The 24801-nt window shown below is 37.9% G+C and overlaps 2 protein-coding genes across 5 annotated transcripts in view; both read left to right on the plus strand.

Moving 5' to 3' along the window:
• Positions 1 to 4989: 4989 nt before the first annotated feature.
• LOC139153904 (olfactory receptor 10A7-like) lies at positions 4990 to 8994 on the plus strand. The gene is made up of 2 exons (XM_070728324.1): positions 4990 to 5046; positions 8035 to 8994. The coding sequence occupies exons 1-2, from the start codon at positions 4990 to 4992 to the stop codon at positions 8992 to 8994; spliced, it is 1017 nt and encodes a 338-aa protein (XP_070584425.1).
• A 9150-nt stretch (positions 8995 to 18144) lies between these two features.
• The window catches only part of LOC139153516 (cytosolic phospholipase A2 gamma-like), a 42805-nt gene continuing 36148 nt past the window's right edge, over positions 18145 to 24801 (plus strand). For all 4 annotated transcript variants that reach the window (XM_070727542.1, XM_070727541.1, XM_070727539.1 and 1 more), the window contains exons 1-3: positions 18145 to 18618; positions 19568 to 19684; positions 23528 to 23670. In XM_070727542.1, coding sequence (XP_070583643.1) covers positions 18595 to 18618; positions 19568 to 19684; positions 23528 to 23670 — 284 coding nt within the window. In that variant the 5' untranslated portion in view covers positions 18145 to 18594. The remainder of the gene's footprint in view (positions 18619 to 19567; positions 19685 to 23527; positions 23671 to 24801) is intronic.

A 24801-nucleotide genomic window follows, 5' to 3' on the forward strand; every position in this document is an offset into this window, starting at 1 on the left:
GATTATTGATATATTTAACGAATTTCTTAACGATCTCAGAAGATCTTTTGGAATGGAAAAATGGAAGAGATAATAGTGGAAGAAAAGAAGATTGATGAAAATGAAAAGGACAATGAAGAGAGAAAGAATACTGATAATGAAATACTGATTAATGATTATGTTGATTAACATATTGTTATTTGTAATGATTCCACTGGGGTTAGCAGTGATAAAAGAGAACAGGATAAAAAAATGATTATGCTCAGATCAATGATAATGAGGAGGAGTTTGAGAGGTACTAGATTATAAAAAGTTTGGGGAAAAGAAGACATACAAAAAATAGACCTGAGAAAGAAAAAAAGAGTGTGTGGAAAAAGAAATTTTTGTTATAAAAGTGAAAGAAGAATGGGATGAAAACATGGAAATAGGGTTGGAGGCATTACAAATATAAAAAGGAAATGGTTGAGAAATTAAAAGGAAATGGATGAAGGGGAATGCGATAGAAAGTTTTTTAAAGTAGAATTTATTAATTTTCAGTCTTTTTAATAAAAAACAATAATGCAATAAATACAATAAGTAATTCTGCATTATTATATCATTGCACCTTCTTCTTTTGAGCTTCATCACATTTTATATATTTGGATGCACTATACCAATATTATGTTGTTACAATAGCTAACATACTTATACTTTTCTATATACATATTTTATTTATTTTTTTATTTATTAGATTTGTATGCCGCCCCTCTCCGTAGACATGTTATTTATTTATTTTTATCTATCTATCTATCTATCTATCTATCTATCTATCTATCTATCTATCTATCTATCTATCTATCTATCTATCTATTGGATTTGTATGTCGCCCCTCTCTGAGGACTTGGGGCGGCTCACAACATAGCAAACAATATACAATGTACAAATCTAAAAATTCAATTAATTTTACTTGAAAAAACTTTAAAACTCTACTAACATTTAAAATCATTCATTCCCATTCACACTGCAAAACATACTACATTTGTTGGCCAGGGGTCAAGGGTATAATGGCCCGAAGCCTGGCAGTACAGATAAGTCTTTAAGCTTTTATGGAAGGCGAGGAGGGTGGGGGCAGTACAAACCTCTGGTGAGAGATGATTCCAGAGGGCTGCCCCCCCACAAGAAAAAGCTCTTCCCCTAGGTCCCACCAAATGACATTGTTTAGTTGACGGGGCCAGGAGAAGGCCGACTCTGTGGGACCTAATGCTTCTATTTTAGCTCTTTTCATTTTTATTTTTCTAAGCTTGATCCAATGGTACCATCTATTCCATAATTCAAAATACTCTGAGTCTTTCTGGCCTCGTAAGTCAACTATAGAACGTTTTTATTTATTTATTTATTTTTCAACATTACTTTATTTTTTTATTATTATACAGTAATTAGCCTCAGTGCTATTTGTATTGTGTTGGGCATCTATGATTGTGTTTTTGAGGGCCTTCCAGGCTTCCTGTGTGGGTTTACCCTTTAGAACTTCCTTCCGCGGTATATTTTCCAGGTTGTCTCTGAGCTTGTTGAAATCCACTTTTCTGAAGTCTGGGACTGTAGTGGTGTTGGGTTCAGCAGTTAGTGATTGTGTTATATTGAATTTTTGGATGACGTGGTCACTCTCACCCAATTAGAAACACTGATTTATTGACCAGAGCATACAAAACATTTGTCAGACCTATTCTAGAATATTGTTGTTGTTGTTGTTGTTGTTGTTGTTATTTATTAGATTTGTATGCCGCCCCTCTCCGGAGACTCACCTGTGTGGAGTCCACACTACATATATAGCTTCATTCCATATATAGGAATCCACACTGCATATATAGCTCACCTGTGTGAAATCCACACTACATATCAGATATTAATACAATCAAAGGAATCCAGAAATACTTCACAAGAAGAGTCCTTCACTCCTCCTCATGTAACAAATTACCCTACTCGTCCAGGCTTCAAATACTAAATCTAGAAAATTTACAACTACGTCATCTCTGAACTGATTTAACTGTTGTTCATAAAATCATACATCATAACGTACTCCCTGTCAGTGACTACTTCACCTTTAACAACAACAACAACACAAGAGCACGTAATAGATACAAACTGAATGTAAATCGCTCCAAACTTGACTGCAGAAAATAAGATTTCAGCAATAGAGTGGTCACCACCTGGAACTCATTACCTGATTCTGTTGCTAACCCCAACCCCAAAATCTTCAACCTTACATTATCTACAATTGACTTCTCCCCTTTTCTAAGAGGTCTGTAAGGGGCGTGCATAAGTGCACTTATGTGCCTAATGTCCCTGTCCTACTGTCTTATTATCCTCTCTATTAGTACGTTCTACTTATGCTTCGTTATGTTATGTTATGTTAATATGTACTATAATACCATACTTGTTTGACAAATAAATAAATAAATAAAATAAATAAATAAACATCCCTTCTACTTCAATTCCCTCTATCGTTTCTCCCGTTTTTTAGTATTAGGTGTAGTATTGCAGTCCCTCTAGTTCCTGTTTCCACTTTTGGGGCTAGAAAATTATCTGTGAGACTGGTGAGAAATCTATTAGACTTTCTGCTTGGTGCTGAGTTGGTTTTCCAGTGAATGTAGGGGTAGTTAAAGTTCCCCATTATTGTTGTGTTGTGCTTATGGCATATTTCTGTTAGTTGGCTTGTAAAGAGGTTGTCCATTGTATCAGTTTGGTTTGGTGGCCTGTAGTATACTCCTATGGTTGTGCTGCACTTTTTTCTTTTATGTTAACCCATATGTTTCTAGGGGGTTATCTTCTTTGGTTGGGTATAGCTCTATGACAGTGTAGTGGTCATCTCCACCCCATGTCCACTTGGTGAAGCAATGGAAGTGATGTTCCAGTGCTGTTAGCATCTGGATAGGTACCAACAGACTCAAACTCAAACTCAACCCTGACAAGACGGAGTGGCTGTGGGTTTTGCCTCCCACGGACAATCCCATCTGTCTGTCCTTTACCCTGGGAGGGGGGAATTATTGACCCCCTCAGAGAGGGTCCACAACTTGAGCATCCTCCCCAATCCACAGCTGATGTTAGAACACCATCTTTCAGGTGTGGCGAGGGGGGTGTTTGCCCAGGTTCACCTGGTGCACCAGTTGCAGCCCTATTTGGGCAGGGAGTCCTTGCTCACAGTCACTCATGCCCTTATCACCTGTAGGTTCGACTACTGCAACACTCTCTACATGGGGCTACCTTTGAAGTGTGTTCAGAAATTTCAAATTGTGCAGAATGAGGCACAATCCACAGCTGATGTTAGAACACCATCTTTCAGGTGTGGCGAGGGGGGTGTTTGCCCAGGTTCACCTGGTGCACCAGTTGCAGCCCTATTTGGGCAGGGAGTCCTTGCTCACAGTCACTCATGCCCTTATCACCTGTAGGTTCGACTACTGCAACACTCTCTACATGGGGCTACCTTTGAAGTGTGTTCAGAAATTTCAAATTGTGCAGAATGAGGCCGCGTGAGGTGTCATGGGTCTCCCTAGATATACCCACATTTCTCCAACACTCTGTGGACTGCATTGGCTGCCAATTGGTTTCCAGACACAATTCAAAGTGTTGGTGATGACCTATAAAGCCCTACATGGCATCAGACCAGATTACTTACGGGACTGCCTTCTGCCACACAAATCCCGGTGGCCGATAAGGTCCCACAGAGTTGGCTTTCTTCAGGTCTTATCAACCAGACAATGCCATCTGGCAGGGCCTAGTGAAGAGCCTTCTTTGTGGCAGCCCCAGCCCTCTGGAATCAGCTCCCTCCAGAGATTCACACTGCCTCCACCCACCTCACTTTTCACAAGACCCTAAAGACCAATCTATGTCTCCAGGCATGGGACAGCTACCTTCTTCTCTGACCATTAAATGTTATGTGTGGATGTGATTGAGTAGACTGACTGATTTTTTAACATAAAGGGATTTTTAGCTTACTGTTTTTATTAGATTTGTATACACATTGTTTTGTATTGCATGTTGTGAGCCGCTCCGGGTCCTCGGAGAGGGGCGGCATACAAGTCTAATTAATAATAATAATAATAATAATAATAATAATAATAATAATAATAATAATATTTACAAAGGTCATTTGTGTAGATTATAAAGGGTGATGAACCTAGAACTACTGTTAACAGGTAAAGAATTTCATAGGGCATTCCCTATTTTGACCATTTGTTGTCTGTTTGACATGAACCAATACCTAATTATGCAGGGGTCATGCCATAATAATAATAAGTGGACATGCAATTTTTCTGGTTTGAACATTGCTTTGTTTCTCTTGTTTGATTTGTAATATCTTCCACTGCATGAATTTCAATAGACTAAAAATAGTTTGAGTTGTTTGGCAGAACTCCCAGATTTCTTGCAAACTTGACATTTTCGTACCCAACTAATTTATCAGGAGATGAGAATCTAATTATGAAAGAAATTTCTCTTTAACTCACATAGACCAACTAATTTCATATGCTTTAAATTATTAGAAGGTGGAAGGAATTTTCAATATCAAACATTTAGAACTTTTAGAGATAGTTTGTTACTGGATTACTTCAGTGTTGAAGTAATTAACTACAAAAGGTTGATTTACAGTGTGAGAAGAATTTAAGCATGGACTTATGTTGAGCAAGCATTGTTTTATCATTGCCACAGATGTATAATAATTGAAGTTATTACAAAAATATTCATTCAAGAATTATCCATTGAGAATGAGATATCAGGGTCCAGATTTTTTTCACTCTCTGCCCTATCTCGACTTCAAAGATAATTAAACTCTGCTATGTTTTTTGTTAACTAACACAGAAAATTAATTATAAACTTTTATTTTGAAGCAATTTCAGATATTCTAGAGAATTAGGTGCACATAACCATTGAATGTTTAAGTATGTTCATATGCTGCATGAAAGGTAAACTAAGAGAGATTTTGGGACCATTTAAAACAGAAATTTGGACTTAAAAGATACAAAACATATCTTTGGAATGGAACATCAATGGAACACGGCCGAGATACCAGCTAGGAATCTAAGCAATTCAGAGGTAAATCTTTACATTTTCATGGTATTCTGTGTCATGTATTCAAAGCAGAATCTATTTTATTTATATAGTTTGACTTTTATGAGGAGGTAAATGTTAAATTAATAGATAATAGGCAATTAAACAATAGTTGGATAAAATATTGCTATTATTTTTGTAATAGCTAAAGAGCAGAATATTCTCTGTAAATCTGAGTACTCTGTGAACATTTTTTACTTAATTCAATACATTTATCACTTATTTTAATGAACTTTTATAAAAGTAGATTTTCTAAGTATTATAGAGATAAAGTAAAATTATGCAAAATGAAAATCCAGAACATAACATGTATGTTAAAAGCAGAGAAGTAAAACCAACTATTACATTACAAGTTATTTATTTATTATATCTTCTGCAGGCAGGCAGTTGTTTTATTTCGGTCACTGACTAGCAAAACAAACATCTCCACCTTTGTAATTTTAATGGCTTACACGATATATCTTCCCTGAATTCACATGCAAGAATAAAACTTTTAATACATTGGTTTTTTTTTTTAAATGAAGCTATTATCTTAAGGATAGCTTGTAAAATTTTTGAAATCTGGAGACTTCTCAAATTCTAATTCTGTAAGTCAAATTTTGATTTCTTTTTAAATAAAGAGCTAATCTAAATAAATAAATTTATGCATTTCCCTTTTAAGAATAAAATAAAAAAGATAAATCTCTCCTCCCCCAAATTTTAGAACGGTTAAAATAGCATTTTGTATTCTAACCATAAATTAATGTGCTTGTATTACTTAGCACCTATTTATAGGAAATTGCATTCTTGTTATTCAGGTGCAAAAAGTTAGAAGTTAGAACCTGGTCAAATCAGTATTTCACCCCTATGATAATCATGATTCTTGACAAATGTATATTTTCTTTTACGTACACTAAGAGCATATGCACCAAAGACAAATTCCTTGTATGTCCAATCACACTTGGCCAATAAAGAATTCTATTCTATTCTATTCTATTCTATTCTATTCTATTCTATTCTATTCTATGTAATGCAGTACTCTCATACGAAACTGTCAGAAGGAAAGCTACTGTTCCAGGATAGAGGATCATCAATAAGAGAAGATACTTTCCCTCTAAGTCCCAATTTTGATGAGAATTCTTTATTTTGCACATCTTTGGACAATGATGCATATAGCTTTGTCTTAAAGTGAAAAATATTAGAGCCTAATATAGGATCAGAATCTGAGGATAAAATCTGGCAAAATAACCCATTTTTGAAAATATATATTTGTTTTTGTTGGGAAGTAGAAACAATGATAGAAGGGTATGTGTTTCAAATTCAAATATACAAATTCTGTATATGCTTCTTTTCTATCTTAAAATAATCTTTTAATGATTGGCAGCAAAAGGACAGAAGAAAATGTATTCTTAAATGAAACAATTTTAATTTATAGAATTGATTGATGCATAATAAAACCCACTAGGAAGAAAGTTTTGAAAGAAGATCAGACACATACATTTCATAAAAATCCAAAGGATATCTGTCATAATTTTTTAGAAATCCATAAACAGAAATAGATAGATTTGGTTTTTTGTTTGATTTATTTACAGCAATGAATAGCTGGAAGACAATGATACTGGATAAACTGGGATTGACTTCAAGGTGTATGGAACTAGGAAGTAATACACAAAACAAGCAAGATTTTAAAATGTCAGTATAGGTTTTCTTCAAAAGGTGATTTTAGTGAAGAAAGATTGGTGACGAAATGGTTACCTAACTATATTTTGGTTATCTTCTTCCCTCCTGATATAACCCTATCTTATTTTCACCCTGTAGGATTCTAGAATCTAGATGTATACCAATAGTTTCAAATATGCAATTGTGATCATACAGTAACACATTTGTACAAAGGAATGTCTCTTGTGATATATTTGGTTGTGTGCTAGAGAGGATAGAAGGAGAAAAAGGAGCAGTTTGCTTTCATGGATTATGCAATTGATGAAAAGAGGCAGAATAAAGGAACAGCAAGTGATTTCATTCTTTTACAGTTTTTGAAATGTTTATTATTACAAATTAATGTTTCAAACTGGGAGGAATGAACAAGTTTTAACTTTATTTTGTAACACATTAAATAACAGTCACATAAATATCTGACCTTATAAATATTTAATCAGTGTGTGTGTGTGTTGTGCCATAATGCTTAAAGTGATTCTCTTGTTTTCTCACTGGAAACAGCAATCTCACTTGTCTAAAACTACACCGGGTCCTTTTCACTGAAAAGCTTATCTTATGGGGGAGAAAAGTCATTACTCAAAGTCCTTTCCCAGACAATGCAGTTGTATAGGTGTATAAATTGTAAAATGGGCTATAATTGATTGTTTCCATTTAGTGCAAGGCTGATTGTGATAGAAGAATGGAACTTTCCTAGTTTGAAGCTGAACTTACTGTTTAACTTTAAAGGTAATTTAGTCTTCAAAGAATAGCTCTAGTCTTTGGGAAAGAAGGGAGGCACAGTATCCCTACTACTGTCTTTTACAGTCCCTAACTTTGAGCCAAGTTGCCTTCCAATTTCCAAGAAAATAGATGAGAAATTCTACTGATTTATTTTTTTTGCAGAAACAGTCTCCTCAATTGAACAGAAATTTCCTGCAAAACACAAAAATGTATTGGAGACCTCATGTTGCGAAAATCCAAAGCATGTGACATACTTAAGATAAGTATGTGATTGCTCCCCCTTGCCAATTTGTTGTCTAACTCATTCTGGTTGGCAGGGCTCTAAAAACAATTCAATATATCTTTAAAAGGAGAGAATCTATTAAAAAAATATAAAAACATTCTAGGCTGTTCAGATATATGATACCCAATCTCCATTATTTAATGGAAACAATTGAGAATAATAAACAAAACATCCAAAATGTTTTCAGAGAAAATATTAGATCCTATTCTTAAGGAAAAAAGGAAGAATAGAATTTTGTTCACTGAGATTAATATCATCTTTTATTTTTATTTCAGAATCGCTCTACTTTTCACCAGCAAGAGGGAAATCAATCAACTACTACAGAATTTATCCTTCTAGGATTTGGCAATCTTCTTGAATTGCGAATAATCCTCTTCATATTATTTCTTCCTGTTTATACTTTGTCCATTGCTGGAAATCTCCTAATTGTTTCACTGGTTGTGATTGACCAGCATCTTCATACCCCCATGTATTTTTTTCTTGTTAATTTGTCTTGCTTGGAAACCTGTTACATTTCAACGATCCTGCCCAGGATGCTAGCTAGTTTTATAACTGGGGATCAATCTATATCAGTCTATGGATGCATCATACAATATTATTTCTTTGGATTTTTTGCAGCCACTGAATGCTATCTTTTAGCAATGATGTCTTATGATCGATATTTAGCAATATGTAAACCACTACATTACAACATTCTCATGAACGGTAGGCTCTGCTTCCAACTGGCCCTCACATCTTGGATGAGTGGCCTTTTGACCAACACTATTATAACTTCTTTTCTGCTGGAACTTACCTTCTGTGGACCAAATGAAGTTGATCATTTCTTTTGTGATATTTATCCAGTAGCAAATATTTCGTGCAGCAATACAAGCTTAGTAAAGCTTGCTACATTTATTTTAGGCATTATGGGAACAGGGCCACCCTTTCTCATAACAGTGGCCTCTTATATCTGTATTCTTCATAATGTCTTGCAAATTAATTCAAAAACAGCCCAACAAAAAGCCTTTTCCACATGTTCATCCCATCTGATTGTAGTGACACTTTTCTATGGGTCAATATTTCTTGTCTATATAGTTCCAGAAACTGAAACACTAAAAGAGTTACACAAAATCTTTTCTATATTCTATACTGTCCTGACTCCCATGCTCAACCCTCTTATCTACAGCTTAAGAAACAGAGAGGTGAAGGAAGCTTTCTTCAAAGTAGTCAGAAAACATAGCAATAAAATTTCATAATCCCATAGTGTTATAAATGTTTTGGTGCAGATCAGGATATTCAGAAATGATTTTTTTTTTTTTGCTTTTTAAATAAAAATTTTCCTGATCCACATCTATCCTTCAGTGATGATCAGATCACTTCTCAGCTTGTATGTAGGCATGTATGTACATATGCACACATGTATGTATGTTTGTATGTATATATTTTTTGTTTATTTTTATTTATTTATTTGTCAAGTACATACAAAGAAATAACACTGTTTGTATATATGATATTGGTACTAATAAGAGAGAAATTTAGGACAGGGATGGTAGGCATGCTGGTGCACTTATGCACGCCCCTTTCTGACCTCTTAGGAATCAGGTGAGATCAGTAGTGAATAGTCTAAAGTTTAGAGGGTCTGGTGATGAAACAAAAGAGTCCAGTAGTGAGTTCCATGCATTAACAATTCAGATGCTGAAGTCATATTTTCTACAGTTGAGTTTGGAGCGGTTTACTTTGAATTTGTATCTGTTATGTGCTTGTGTATTGTTGTGGTTGAAGCTGAAGTGATCGTTGACAGGAAGGACATTGTAGCAGATGATTTTATGGGCTATGATTTGTTCATGTTTAAGGGAATGAAGCTCCAAGCTTTCTAAGGGTTTTAAGCCTGGCTGAGTATTCTGTTGCAAGTAGAGGAGTGGAGGACTCTTCTCATAAATTATCTCTGGACGCTTTCTAATGTATTTATGTCCAAAATGTGGTGTGGGCTTCAGACAGATGAGCTGTATTAAAAGATTGGTCTGGTGAACGTTTTGTATGCTTTGGTTAGTAGAGTGATATTATAAGACAAGATAACTCCTTCTTGCTTAAAGGTCTGTGCTGACCAATTGGCCCCCATCTTCACCCAAATATTCAACAAATCACTAGAGTTGTGCTATGTTCCTTCCTGCTTCAAATGCTCGACTATCATCCCAGTGCCGAAGAAGCCCTCCATGAAGGAACTGAATGACCACTGACCAGTTGCTCTAACATCTGTAGTTATGAAAACCTTTGAAAGGCTAGTGATGTTCCACTTGAAAACCATCACGGGTCCACTGTTAGACCCCCTGCAGTTTGCATATCAAGCAAATAGATCAACAGATGATGCTGTCAATATGGCTCTACACTACATCCTTCAACATCTTGAATCTCCAATGACCTACGCTAGGGTCCTCTTTGTAGACTTCAGTTCAAGATTTAATACCAGCATACCGGACATTCTCTTAACCAAACTAAATCAGCTAGTGGTACTTGAACACACTTGTAAGTGGATCACAAGCTTCCTAACAGACAGGAAGCAGCTGGTGAAGCTAGGAAAAATCACATCAGATACATGTACAATTAGCACAGGTGCTCCCCAAGGCTGTGTACTCTCACCACTTCTCTTCTCTCTATAAACTAATGACTGCATCTCAAACGATCCATCTGTTAAACTACTGAAGTTTGCAGATGATACAACAGTGATTGGACTGATTCAAGACAATGTTGAATCTGCATACAGACAGGAAGTTGAACAACTATCCTTGTGGTGTGACCAGAACAATTTAGAACTGAGCACACTCAAAACCGTAGAAATGGTGGTAGACTTTAGGAGAAACCCTTCCACCCTTCCACCTCTCACAATACTAGACAACACAGTATCAACAGTAGAGACCTTCAAATTTCTAGGTTCTATCATATCTCAAGACCTAAATGGTCACCTAACATCAAAAACATCATCAGAAAAGCACAACAAAGAATATTCTTTCTGCGCCAGCTCAGGAAGCTCAAACTGCCTAAGGAGCTGCTGATACAGTTCTACAAAGGAATCATTTAGTCTGTCATCTGCACCTCTATAACTGTCTGGTTTGGTGCTGCAACCCAACAAGACCGACACAGACTTCAGAGGATAATCAGAACTGCAAAAAAAACCAATTGCTGCCAACCTGCCTTCCATTGAGGACGTGTATACTGCATGAGTCAAAAAGAGGGTGGGGGAAATATTTACTGACCCCTTGCATCCTGGACATAAACTGTTTCAACTCCTACCCTCAAAACGTCGCTACAGAGCACTGCATACCAAGACAACTAGACACAAGAACAGGTTTTCCCTGAATGCCATCACTCTAAACAAATAATTTCCTCAACACTGTCAGACTTTTTACTAAATCTGCACTTCTATTCTACTAGTTTTTCTCATCATTCCTATCATCCTTTCCCTCCCACTTATGACTGTATCTTTTTCTTTTATGTACACTGAGAGCATATGCACCAAGACAAATTCCTTGTGTGTCCAATCACACTTGGCCAATAATATTCTCTTCTCTTCTATTTGCTTCTATTCTATTCTTACCGGATAAGAAGCTATGTAGGATTGGGTTAACAACTCTTGAAGCCTCTTTTGCAATGTTGTTGCAATGGGCTTTGGCACTTAGGTCATTTGATATAAGTATTCCAAGGTTTTTTTTACAGAATGAGGATTGTCTGTAAGGTCTTGTTTATCCAGGTTGTATTTGGTGTTCAGATTCTTTTTGCAAATGTATAGGACAGAGCATTTGTTGGCTGAGATTTGAAGTTGCCAGATGTTTGACCATTCTGATACAAAGGTCTTTTTGGAGGGTAGCTGTGTTGTTGGTGGTGTTGAAGAGTTTTACATCATTGGCCAGGAAAACATAGTTGCTTGTAATATGGTTGCAAAGGTCATTTGCAATATGAGTTGAAGGCTTTACAGAAATCTATGTAAATTGTATCCATTGATTTGCCCTGATCGAGATATGCTGTCTATATGTTTTTTCACTGAAGGAGTTGAAGGTTACAAGATAATTTTTTCCTGAAACCAGATTGTTTGTCAGAAAGTAGATTGTTAGTTTCTAGATGACTGGTAACTGATTGGTTTATGATTAATTCCATGGCTTTGCATGTGAAGCAGCATAGAGAAATTGGTCTGTAGTTTTCAACTAGACTGGAATCTCCTTTTTTGAAGATGGGAATGATCTTTGAATGATCTTTCAAATATTATGCTAAGAGGTTCACCTATGGCTTTGGAAGGCTTTTTTTTTTTTTTAGGAAGGATGCTCATAGACCACAGGCCCAAATGATAGGGAAGGTTTTGGGTCACGTAGTGCATTTGCAAAATTGTCTTCAGTGAAGAAGAAATATTTGTGTTAATTTGTTGTGAGTGTTTGTGGTGCGATTAAGGAGTTTGGGGGATGAGCCATTGCTGTTTAGAAAGACTGAGCCAAAGAATGTGTTGAAGAGATTAGCTTTGATTGATTTGTGTAGCATTCTTTGTTGTTGGACCCTTTTAGTGATGGGATGGGTCTTGAGTCCTTGAGTTTGTTATTTACAAAGTTGTAGAAGGTGTGGTTGGATTTGATGTGCAGGACATTTGCCGCGGTACTTAAAGCATTCTGTCTTTATTTGGCTACATAGCCTGTTTTATTTTTCCACCAAGGGGATTTTGTGGGGGGATTGTAATTTCCTTATTGATATGAATAGTTTGTTTTTCTTGGTGATGGAAGTTAATAGTGGTAGGTGTAGTCTAGTAGTTCTTTTGACTTCAAGCAAGAATGTGTTGTAGAGGTCATCAGCAGTGTTACAGCTCGAGAATAGAGTTTGCCAGTTAATAGTTGAGAGATTGAACACTTATTATTTCAGAATGGTATAGGATCTTATGCTTGAGCAGGGAGAAGTTTTATAAAGTCCATTTTAATTCTGTTTTCTGTATTCTGAAAACACGTTTCTTTCTTTCTTTTTATGTGTGTTTGTTTGTTTGTTTGTTTGTTTACTTACTTACTTACTTACTTACTTACTTACTTACTTACTTACTTACTTACTTATTTGATTTCTATGCTGCCCTTCTCCTCAGTCAGGTCGGCTCACATCAAGAAAAAAAGTATAATATCTAGAAATCTAAATCTAAAAACATCCTAAAACCCCAATTTCTTAAAACAAGTCATTCACATTCATCCAATCATATATATAGGGCTGTCAGCAAGGGTGGGTCTTTAAGGTCTTATGGAAGGTGAGGAAGTTGGGGGCAGTATGAATCTTTGGAGGGAGTTAATTCCATGGGGCTGGGGCCACCATAGAAAAGGCTCTTCTCCTAGGCCCCATCAGGTGACATTATCTAACTAACGGGACCTAGAGAAGGCCAACTCTGTGGGACATGATCGGCCGCTGAGATATGCGAGGCAGAAGACAGTCCCGTAAATAATTTGGTCCAGTGCCATGTAGGGCTTTATAGATCATATCCAATACTTTGAATTGCGTTCGGACAATAATCGGCAGCCAATGCAGCTTGCGTAATGCTTGAGAAACATAAGTGTATCTCGGAGGACCCGTGACTGCTTGGGCGGCTGCATTTTGCACCACCTGAAGTTTCCAAATGTTCTTCAAATGTAGCCTCATGTAGAGAGTATTGAGATGATAAGGGCATGAGTGACTGTGAAGAGAGACTTCCAGTCAAAATAGGGCCTCAACTGGTACACCAGGGGAACCTGGGCTAATGTCCCCCTCGCCATAGCTTAGAATGGTGTTCTAAGTTCAGCTGTGGTTCAAGGAGGACACCCAACTTGCCAACCTTCTCTGATGGGTGCAAAAGTTTCTCCCCAGGGTAATGGATGGACAGATGGGATTGTCCTTGGGAGGCAGAATCCACAGCCACTCCATCTTGTTGGGGTTGAGTCTGTTAACACATCCCAAGCCTAACAGTCTCCAGACACCAGCACATCACTTCTACTGCTTTGCTGAGTTGACATGGGCTGGAGATGTATAGCTGAGTATCATCAGCATTCTCATGGTAGTTTGATTTCAGCCAGTGGTTTCATGTAGATATTGAACAGCAGGGGGGAGAGAACTAACCCCTGAGGGACCCCACAAAGGAGGGATCTAGGAGTTGAACTCCGACTCACTAACATGTTGTAAGCCATACTGAGTCTAAGGAGAAGGGCAGCATAAAAAAATCAATCAATCAGTCAATCAGTCAAGCAATCAAGCAATCGACCAACCAACCAACCAACCAACCAACCAACCAACCAACCAACCAACCAACCAACCAACCAACCAAACAAACAAACAAACAAACAAACAAACAAACAAACAAACTCATTGCAGGAAGCAACTTGGTTCAATTCTGGTCAGTGTAACTCAGCAGCTCTGTTCTGACTCTGTGTCCTGTTTGGCCTTGCAAAGTTCCTTGCCAATTAGATGTCTGACGACATATCAAGAGAGATAAAGGCAGGGGTAGGCTCCACCCTCTAGGGAGGAGGACATCGTTCCAGTAGCAGAAATGGAACTGCGCTACGTTGGCACATGCAATGTTGGTGCTCCAAGCAAGTTATGGCCTTGACCTCATTGGTCATAGGGTGGTTTTAACCCATACTTGGAGGTTACTTCCATCCAGCTTGGAGAATGGGAGGTTTTCTCATTTTTAAGTGTCTTTCTACATTTAGAAATAGTACATATTTGAATTATTTCAGTATTGAAGTAATATGGTGCAAATGATGAAGATAAAATATTACTTAAATATGCTGTCATATTTAGGCTTGGAGGCATTGGTTCATATCCTATGTGAATGTGTCTGTTCCTAATCCAATGTGCCATTAAAACATTATTTTTACTTATTGATATCTTTTACTTTCAGTCATTTTCCCCTTTCCCTTTCATTTTTGTCTTTTTTTCCTTTGTCCTATTTATTTATTTATTTATTTATTTATTTATTTATTTATTTATTTATTTACTTATTTACTTATTTACTTACTTACTCACTTACTCACGTACTTGCTTGCTTACTTACTTACTTACTTACTTACTTACTTACTTATTTACTTATTAGATTTGTATGCCCCCCCTCTCCGAGGACTTGGAGTGGCTCCCAACAAACAATACATTCTACAAATCCAATGTTAAAAAGCAGAACAATTTTACATTTAGTTATTCATATCACGACAGCGGCCAGGATAGTATATGTGCAAAATTGGAAAGGGGAAGGTATTCCCAAAGAGGAAGAGGTTATTAAGAAAATATTAGATTATGCTGAAATAGATATGATGACAAGACGGTTAAATAACCAAGAAGAATCAGAATTTTATGTGATTTGGAATAAAGTGTATATATGGATAGATAAGAAGAAGAAGAAGTAAAAGTTAATATTAGGCGAGAATTGTAGAAGAACTGTTATGATTTAAATTTTGAGTTTTTATCTTGTTTATATATGAAGGTTTTTTAAAATAAGGTTAAACAAAATGTCTTCTTTTCACTCAAATTAATATGTTGATTTAAGGTATTAATAATGTATTCTTTTTTCTGTATAGTAATCTGACTTCTAGAATAAGAGGGGTAATTGCAACCCCAACTCTATGTTAAATGTGTGTTTGTGTGTATGTCAATAAAGTTTATGAAAAAAAAGCAGAACAATTAAGAAACCCTTATTAAGAACAATCATACAACTCAACATACCATACATAAAGCGGGACAGCTGGGGGGAATAAATTACCCCATGCCTGGCAACATAGGTAGGTTTTCAGTAGTTTACGGAAGGCAAGGAGGGTGGGGGCAGTCCTAATCTCTGGGGGGAGTTGGTTCCAGAGGGCCGAGGCTGTCACAGAGAAGGCTCTTCCCCTGGGTAGCATTTCCCATAAGCTGCGCCTGTGCGCACCCCAAAATACCCCCCACCCTTTTCCACGGGCGCCCACTCCCCATTCTCCGTGGGGGGGGTGCAGAGGCGGGGAGGCGCCAGCAGTAGAAGGAAAGGGAGCCACGGCCACCTCTGCTTCCCCATGGTGCCTCCGGCCCCCTCGTGCCCCAGGCCTCTCGGCCCTGCCCCCCACCCACCTGATCCGCCCCCTCTCCTCCTCCACCCCCTCGTGCCTTGGAGCGCGACTTCTCCTGTGGCAGTGGCTGTGGATTCTCCTCCTCCTCCTCCTCATCCGCGCTCGGAGAAAGCACTCTTGCAGCCCCCTCACTGACAGAGAGAGAGAGAGAGGGAGAGAGAAAGTAAGTGAGAAAGAGAAAGAGAGAGAGAAAGGGGGGGAGAGAGAGATAGCAAGAGAGAGAAGAGAAAGAAAGCAAGAGAGAGAGAAAGAAAACAAGAGAGAGAAAGAGAGAGAGCAAGAGGGGGAGAGAGATAGAAAGTGAGGGAGAGAGAAAGTGAGAAAAAGAGAGAGAGAGAAAGAGGGGGAGAGAGAAAAAGAGAGAGAGAGAGAGAGAGAGAGAAATGACTCTTGATTTAAAGCATATGGTAAAAAGCACCCAAATAATAACAGAGAAAAAAACACCAGCCGTTTGTGTGTGTGTGTGTGTGTGTGTGTGTGTGTGAACTCTTGAACCATTTCCAATAGCTCACCTGTTATTGGAAATGGTTCAAGAGTTCACACACACACACATACACACACACACACATACACAAGGGGGGAGGAGACAGGGATGGAAAAAGAGGAGAAGATAGTAATAATAGTAATAGATTTTGTTTTTGTTTTATTATTAATTTCTTTTAATAAAAAAGAAGGGAATTTTTTTCTTATTTATTTATTTATTTATTTATTTATTTATTTATTATTTATACTTCTATGCCGCCTAGCCCCAAAGGGACTGCCGCTCAGACACTATACTTTTCCGCCCACATAGAAAAAAAATTAGAGGGAACATTGCCCCTGGGTCCTGCCAAATGACATTGTTTTGTCGATAGAATCTGGAGAAGGCCAACTCTGTGGGACATAATTGGTCACTGGGATTCGTGCGGCAGAAGGCGGTCTCGAAGGTATTCTGGTCCGATGCCATGTAGGGCTTTATAGGTCATAACCAACACTTTGAATTGTGACCGGAAACTGAGTGGCAGACAGTGCAGGCTGTGGAATGTTGATGTAATATGGGCATATCGAGGGATGCCCATAATTGCTCTCGCAGCCACATTCTGCATGATCTGGAGTTTCCGAACACTTTTCAAAGGTAGCCCCATGTAGAGAGCATTACAGTGTTTGAGCCTTGAGGTGATGAAGGCATGAGTGACTGTGAGCAGAGACTCCCAGTCCAAATAGGGCCACAACGGACGTACTAGGTGAACACCCCCCTTGCCACAGCTGAAAGGTGGTGTTCTAATGTCAGCTGTGGACCGAGGAGGACGCCCAAGTTGCGGACCCTCTCCGAGGCAGTTAATAATTCCCCCCGCCCAGGGTAATGGATGGTCAGATGGAATTGTCTTTGGGAGGCAAAACCCACAGCCACTCCATCTTGTCAGGGTTGAGTCTGAGCCTGTTGACGCTCATCCAGATCCCAACAGCCTCCAGGCACCAGCACATCACTTCCACTTTCCTTTATTTGCAAAGTTCTCTAATTCTTTCTTACGAGGAAAAGTTGGCTCAGACTGATATTTGGGACATCAGGATGTTTCATGAATGTCAGACATAGTTCAGATATTATTTGCTTTCTAAATATTTAAAAGTAATATTTCTATAATGTTTCAAATTCAAAAATGTGGCCAAATGAAACAATATACAGCCCAGTGTGAATTTTAAGATTTACAAACAAATCTCACGTTAAGGTGTAGATTTATTTTGAATGCCTCAGCTTGTACATAGCCATTCTAACCTTGGAAATAAATATTGTGAAACTCCTAAGTAAAGTCTGAATAATCCTATTTGCATGCTTTCTAAAATATTTATTTCATTTTTAATTTACAGGTTATTAATTAGACAATTTTCTTCTGTTTGAAGCTATATAAGATGCAGCATATACTAGATGGTTGTGAAGTATCACATATCAAAAAAACTATAAGGGGTGTTTATGCATGATCTTAAAATATTTTCCACCTCTAGATCCCTTCTGAAGTGACTCATTAGAATTCTTGAGGTGTGGCTCTGTAAATTCAGTATTCAAACAACCATCCCCTTATTTTCTGCAAACAGTGAACTGTTTTTCAGCAACTGTGCTTTAAAAGTGTTCCAAGTGCTACATAGTAGGGATTAGTTAGGTATAGTACATGTCACTTGAGACATCAGGTTGTCATTTCTTTCTATAAAGCATGAATTTGAAAAAGGTCAAGTTACTGAAGCAACACATCCATCAAAGAGCAGAAGGGTGTCTTTTAAGGAAGGAAAATACGCAGCCACCTTGCTTAAAAATAAGCCATCAATCCAAGAGCTCTTTTATTTCCCCAAATCTGAAGCTTCACAGTAAAATAAAAAGAGAGACAGAGAAAGAAGGAGTAAAAGGGGGCTGTTAGGACAATGTATTTTATTCCCTATGAATATATTAACCAAATAAATTACTCTTGGCTTTCTAAAACTAGTCCTATCTATGCCTTAATTCCCTTGTAAATACGAGGTTAACTGACCTCTTGTAGAATAGAGTGAGTCATCAAGTGCAGCAGTTAGGAAACTAGGAGGAACACAAAGAAGAATGTTGGAGGGATCATATTACTGATCAGCAGATTCCAGCCTATTCTGGGACAACATATAGTTCTGTGCTTTCAGGAACGGAGAGTTCTCACCTACCATTCAGTACTGCAAAATTTTGTGGTCTTTCTGTGAATGGAAGAATTTTTATTGATTGCCAGAATTTATAAAATCTGAACGTTACTACTGACTCTGTGTTTCTTACAAAGAAGCCTGAAATACAAAATGGAAACAAATGTGGCTGGAAAGGTAATGTAGCTGCCTCTATTTTCACATATCAGAAAAATTAAAAACACAGCTGTTTTTATTATTTTAAAAAAATGCCATTGCATTTTAAGATGAAATCACTAAGTTTGATCTAAACCAGTGGTTCCCAATGTGGGGCCCATGCCTCACAGGAGAACAATTGAATTTTTAATGGGGTCAATTTGATTTTTAATGGGGCAATTAGAATATCGTTTAAACCAAGTGAAAGGCCTTTTAGGCTTCCTCTGGGTGAGCAGGAGTTCACTTTTTGAATAGTATGAATTGTATATTCCAGGGGGAGGGGGATCAGGATTTTAGAGATGCTTAGTTGGGGTTTGCCCCCAAAATGATTGGGAACCACTCGTCTACATGATGCAGTAATGAATTCAGATATTTCCTTCTTCCCCAATATCATAAAAAATTTAATATAATGGATCATGAAAGGGAAGGGTGTCTGTTAAATCTAAGTTTGTGTCTTTGGTGTAATTCATACTATCAGTATTTATCTCCAAATTGGTGAAAATGATATAAAAATAAAATATTGATGCACATAAGTCTCTTGTCTGAATTGCTTTGGAAAGAATGAGCTATTAATTGTCTTTAGTGTGAGGGAATCTAAATAGAAAGTATAGCATCCAATCCTTGTATACCATTCTGGACAAATGACACTTTAATGTAAGTTTAATGCAATGTTATTTGAAATGATTTTATGTGTAGACTGGGGAAACATCATCTTTATAGCAATAATTTGATTTAATTTAATTTAATTTATTGAACTTTTAAATCGCCCAACTCCATTGCAGACTCTGAGCGGTGTACAGAGCTGGTTTCTGACCCAGCTAATCATTTTGTTTGAGTATCAAAATGTGACATTAATTTCCCTTGTTCTCCAATTTGCTACTAAAATTGAACATATTTTTCCCCATGTTTGTTTTGTATGTGTATTTGTTAGGGGGAAATCAAAGTACGAATTTCAAAATCTCTCTCAGATGGTGAAGAAGTAGCTATAACTTCTCGGAAGAAAAAAGTGAGAAACGCTCTTTCTAAGCTTGGGATGCAGTGTGATTTGGTAGGTTTTCATAGATACGTTTCCTGAGAAAAACTAGTTACAAACCAAAATAAATGCCACAAAATCTTTAAAGATCTCTCATCTAATGAAATCAAAATTAAAGCATTTGTTGTTTAATTTTAAAAGCTTTCTGTATCTCTAGCCCTCCTGTTTCTCAGGTCTTTGAAAGCCATGTTTAATTGATATTAGAATACAGTGTTCCCTCGATTTTCGCGGGTTCAAACTTCGCGGAAAGTCTATACCACGGTTTTTCAAAAATATTAATTAAAAAATACTTTGCGGGTTTTTTCCCTATACCACGTTTTTCCCCACTCGATGATGTCATATGTCATTGCCAAACTTTTGTCTGCCTTTAATAAATATTTTTTTTTAATAAACTTTGATAAATAAACATGGTGAGTAATAATCTAAATGATTGTTAAGGGAATTGGAAATTGTAATTTAGGGGTTTAAAGTTTTAAGGGAAGGCTTGTGCTACTGTTCATAGCCAAAAATAGTGTATTTACTTCCGCATTTCTACTTCGCGGAAATTCAACTTTCGCGGGCAGTCTCAGAACACATCCCCCGCGGAAATCGAGGGAACACTGTATATACCGAATTACCTTTCTCCAGGTTTATGCAATATTTAAGTTGTGTCTCCTATATGTGTCCTAGACCATCCTAGATGGACCGGTTGGAAAAAAATCTATATAATGGTAGATAACAAGAGAGAGATAATAAGCTTTTCCCATTTCTCCATACACTTCTCCAGATTTTGATTTTTCCTTCATTCCCTCTCACCAAGAGTATCAAAAAATGCCTCCACTTTAATAAAGCCTGTACCATGTATTTGGCAATAAACAATAAAAAGGCAACAATATAGAGAGCTAGGGAAAATAATAAAATAGGGTTTGTAAGCAGTGTTCCCTCTTTTTTGGGGGGGGTGGGCAGAAAAGTATAGTGTCTGAGCGGCAGTCCCTTCTGGACTGGGCGGCACAGAAATAATAAATAAATAAATAAACAAACAAACAAACAAACAAAAAAACAAACAAAAAACCCACCCTATTTTGCCTCAGAGAATTTCAAAATAAAATACTGTACTGTGTGTCTATAACAGTGAGCTCATAATAGGGCAACTCTATCAATATCAAAATGCCACTTAAATAGTTGAGCTAGTTTCAAACTAGATTTTGATTTTCTTTCTCTCTTCCTTACTCCCATTCTTTTTCTTTCTCTTTTCCTTCCTCTCTTTTTTCTATCTGTTTCTCTCTCTTTCTCTCTCTCTCCTTTCCTCTCACTCTTTCCCTCTCGGCTTCTGGGCAGGTTTGGAAAACTCTGAGTTGATGATGATTTTTAAGTGAGCAATTGCTTACTGCTCAGCTTAGAGGGAACTATGTTTGTAAGAGAATTCTTTGATTCTTGGGTCAGAAAAAGAAAACCTGAGGAGTAGGATAAGAATATTCTGAAAATATGAGTTATTTCATTAGTTGTATAAATATGGCAGAGGTCATCTCTTTAATTAAGAAAAATAATGGGGGAGGGGAGGAGTTTAGTTTCTAAATGGAAAAGTATGATAAAACTAGTTGCCAATTGGTGATACCCTTTTGGAAGGTAACACAGCTGCATTCTTAAAATGCAAATTGGCAAACTATTTCCTTAAAATTCAGGCTTTGTTTGTATGGTCCAATCTAAATGCCTGCTTTACTGCTGAGGGTCATATATGAATGGTAGGCAAAAATGTCAGTTATGCACTAGTAAAAAATATTATATATTAAGCTATGTTAGTTGTTAATTAGCTTTAAAAACAAATTATGCAAATATCAAAATATACAAGTTCCTTGAATGAAAATATCAAATAATATCTATAAAAAGATGTCCCTACTGTCAGCCTCTGCTTCTCTTCTTGACATGCTTGCCTCAGCTGTCATGAAGCTGTTTGAAGTTTCAAATGTTGTTAGGGAGGAATGTTATCATCACTGTCTGCCTGGTACAATAAGGCATCATGGACTTGTCTACAGCCTATTCAAGGTCGACAGTTTCGGCGGCCCAGATGTGGAAGACCAAACAGCCGGCACACCCATCTGATACCTTGGGCCATTGGGATTGGATGGATGGTCGGGGGGGGGGGATTGACTTGGGAGGGTTTTTGGTTCCTTTGTATATGCATCTTGCATGCCTTTTGCCTAAAACTTGCTTTCCTTTTGTTGCTATCACTTCTTGTCTAGTAAAAGTACTCATCTCTATCAAATGGAGGAGGGTTTTTCTTTCCTGGACTTTGAATGGAAGCACATCTGACATCTATATCCAAATCTATGATGCACTGACAATGATCTAGAATTGTGATGGCCAACCTATGGCATGTATGTCTCAGGGTGGCACACAGTGCCCTCTCTGTGATTATGCAAGCCGTTGCCCCAGTTCAGCTCTGCTGTGCATACGTGCACATCTCTCACTGGCCAGCTGGTCTTTGGCCTTGCATGCATGTAAGGCATGGCCCATGTGGGAGTGCATGCACATCCATGGGGGTAGGTGGGGTGGGGGGAGGGCATGCATGTGTAGGGATGGGACACATTCAGGGAGCACATGTGCATGTGCAGGGGTGGAGCACATGCACAATGGCTGTGCACGCATTGTATTTGAGGTTTCAGGCGCACAAACATTGACATGGGCACACAAGTGCTTTGGGCACTCAGTCTGGAAAAGGTTAGCTATCACTCGTCTAGAAGAAGTGTCTTGCACATGTAATTTTCTTCTCTGTTATTTATTAAAGTAGTTCAACTTTTTCCAAGCTTCTAATGAGCCTGAAAAAAGCTGATTTAAAAAGTCCTCTTAAATTTAGTGCAGTTCTTAAAAGTGTCGCATTTTTCTCCCTTTACGGTCTTATGGTATCCTGTAAAAAAAGATGAGTTGCTTTAATAAAAATAGAAAAGTGCCCCACTTGTGCTCATGCTTATTATGAAGTATTTCTTTTAAATTATTGTTAAAACAAATTTCAAGAATGGCCATTTTAAGTACCTACTTATATTCTTAAATATAAGCAACTCAGCAAGTTGTAACGCCTTTCCTGGACTTTGAATGGAAAGAAAAAATGAGTTGCTTTAATAAAGAATAGAAAAGTGCTGCACTTGTGCTCATGGTTATTATGAAATATGTCTTCTAAATTATTGTTAAAACAAGTTTCGAGAATGGCAATTTTAAGTTCCTGCTGACCTTGTCTGATTGAATATTTTTTATTTTATTTATTTATTTTGTCCAATACACAATAATACAGAATGAAGGTTATAGAGGATATAGTAGAGAAGAAATACGAGATATAGGAGAGACTATAGGACAGGGGACGGAAGGCACTCTAGTGCGCTTATGTACATCCCTTACTGACCTCTTAGGAATCTGGACAGGTCAACCGTGGATAGTCTAAGGGTAAAATGTTGGGGGTTAGGGGATGATACTACAGAGTCCGATAATGAGTTCCAAGCTTCGACAACCCGATTACTAAAGTCATATTTTTTACAGTCAAGTTTGGAGCGGTTAATATTAAGCTTGAATCTGTTGTGTGCTCTTGTGTTGTTGTGGTTGAAGCTGAAGTAGTCTTTGACAAGCAGGACATTGCAGCATATGATCTTGTGGGCAATACGTAGATCATGTTTAAGGCATTGTAGTTCTAAGCTTTCAAGACCCAGGACTGAATATTTGAGAATTATTGGCTAGATCAGGAAGTTTAAAAAGAAATCTAGGTAAAGGCAAGAACAAACCTGTAATATTCTGTTATCCAATAAACTGGATGGAGAGATCCATGAATTTCTAATAAAGAATTATCTTCAATTCAGAAGATACATGATCTTCTACTTTTTTTTATCCCATTAGGAAAACATCCCCAATATTGCTGTCCTAGCATCAGGAGGAGGTATGAGGGCTATGATTGCAGTGTATGGCATTCTAACAGAGCTGAAAAAATATAACCTTTTGGATTGTGTCATGTACTTGACTGGGGTTTCAGGCGCTACCTGGTAAGTCTATGTTACTGGTAGTTAAAGCAATTAGTTACTGCTAATAATTACTGCTTATATTATTAGATCAGTTCATCTTTATTAATTTCAACAACACTCTGCTGTCATAGATAAAACTAAAAAAAAAATCCAAGGAGATTTGAAAGTCAGCAATAACCACTATGAAAACCATTTTTGTGTAATAGTTAAGGTATCATGCTAGAAACTGGGTGACTGCAAGTTCTAGTGCTACCAAGGATGCTTGTGCACTTGAGATTTCACCAATTTCTGACATTTTTTGCTTCTGCGCATGCACAGAAACCAAAAAAACCTGAAAATCAGCAAAAAATGGCTGCTGCTAGTGCTGCTCGGAGGGTGATGTCAGCAGAAGAGCTCCTCCATTGAGAGAGATCTTCCCTCCTCATCCCCCCACAGACCCTGATCTACGTATCGAAGGTGAGAGACCTCTGGCCATCCCCTTGCCCCATTCCAAAAGGTTCCCCTTCTACCTACTAATTCGCCCCGTGCCGCTTGCAGCCCATCCGGTGTCTTTAAACTTTTTTCCCTCCCCATTCCTACCTTTAGGAAGAAGAGGCCACCACTTGCTTGCTCTTTTGCCCTCTTTTCTCTGCCCTCCCTCGAGACGGGGCCCAGCATCACCCTCTTCTTTCTGCCTCACCATACCGAGAAGATGGCATGCAGCACAGGGAACAGGCCGGGTGGCTGGAGCTGGGTGCCACATCCTCATGGGAGATTTGGCTTACTGCGCAGGAAGCAAATCTCGCTCGGACGTGTGTGCCCAACCACCAGTCAGCTGGAGCTGCATGCGATGCTCCTTTTCTGCTACTGGAATGGCACAACCCCATTTGGGGGTGGCCTACTCCTGCTCCTAGCCCATGGCTATGGCCTACTAGCAGGCCACAAGCTGTTTAGAACTGAGCCGCAGAGATTGCACAAGGGACAATAGCAAGTACATGCACATATGCTCCATTTATGCAAGTGGTATCCCCACTTCTGTGACCAGTGGGCAAGCAGCAGGTAAGCATGTGCATATATGCTCTTTTGCCCACCATTTGTGCAAATAGAGTTGCACATGCATGTGACCTTAGCAGAAACCCACATGGCTCTCTCTCCCCCCCAGTTCACAAAACC

Source organism: Erythrolamprus reginae, chromosome Z, assembly GCF_031021105.1.
Source record: "Erythrolamprus reginae isolate rEryReg1 chromosome Z, rEryReg1.hap1, whole genome shotgun sequence".
In the NCBI taxonomy this organism is placed as follows: Eukaryota; Metazoa; Chordata; class Lepidosauria; order Squamata; family Dipsadidae; genus Erythrolamprus; species Erythrolamprus reginae.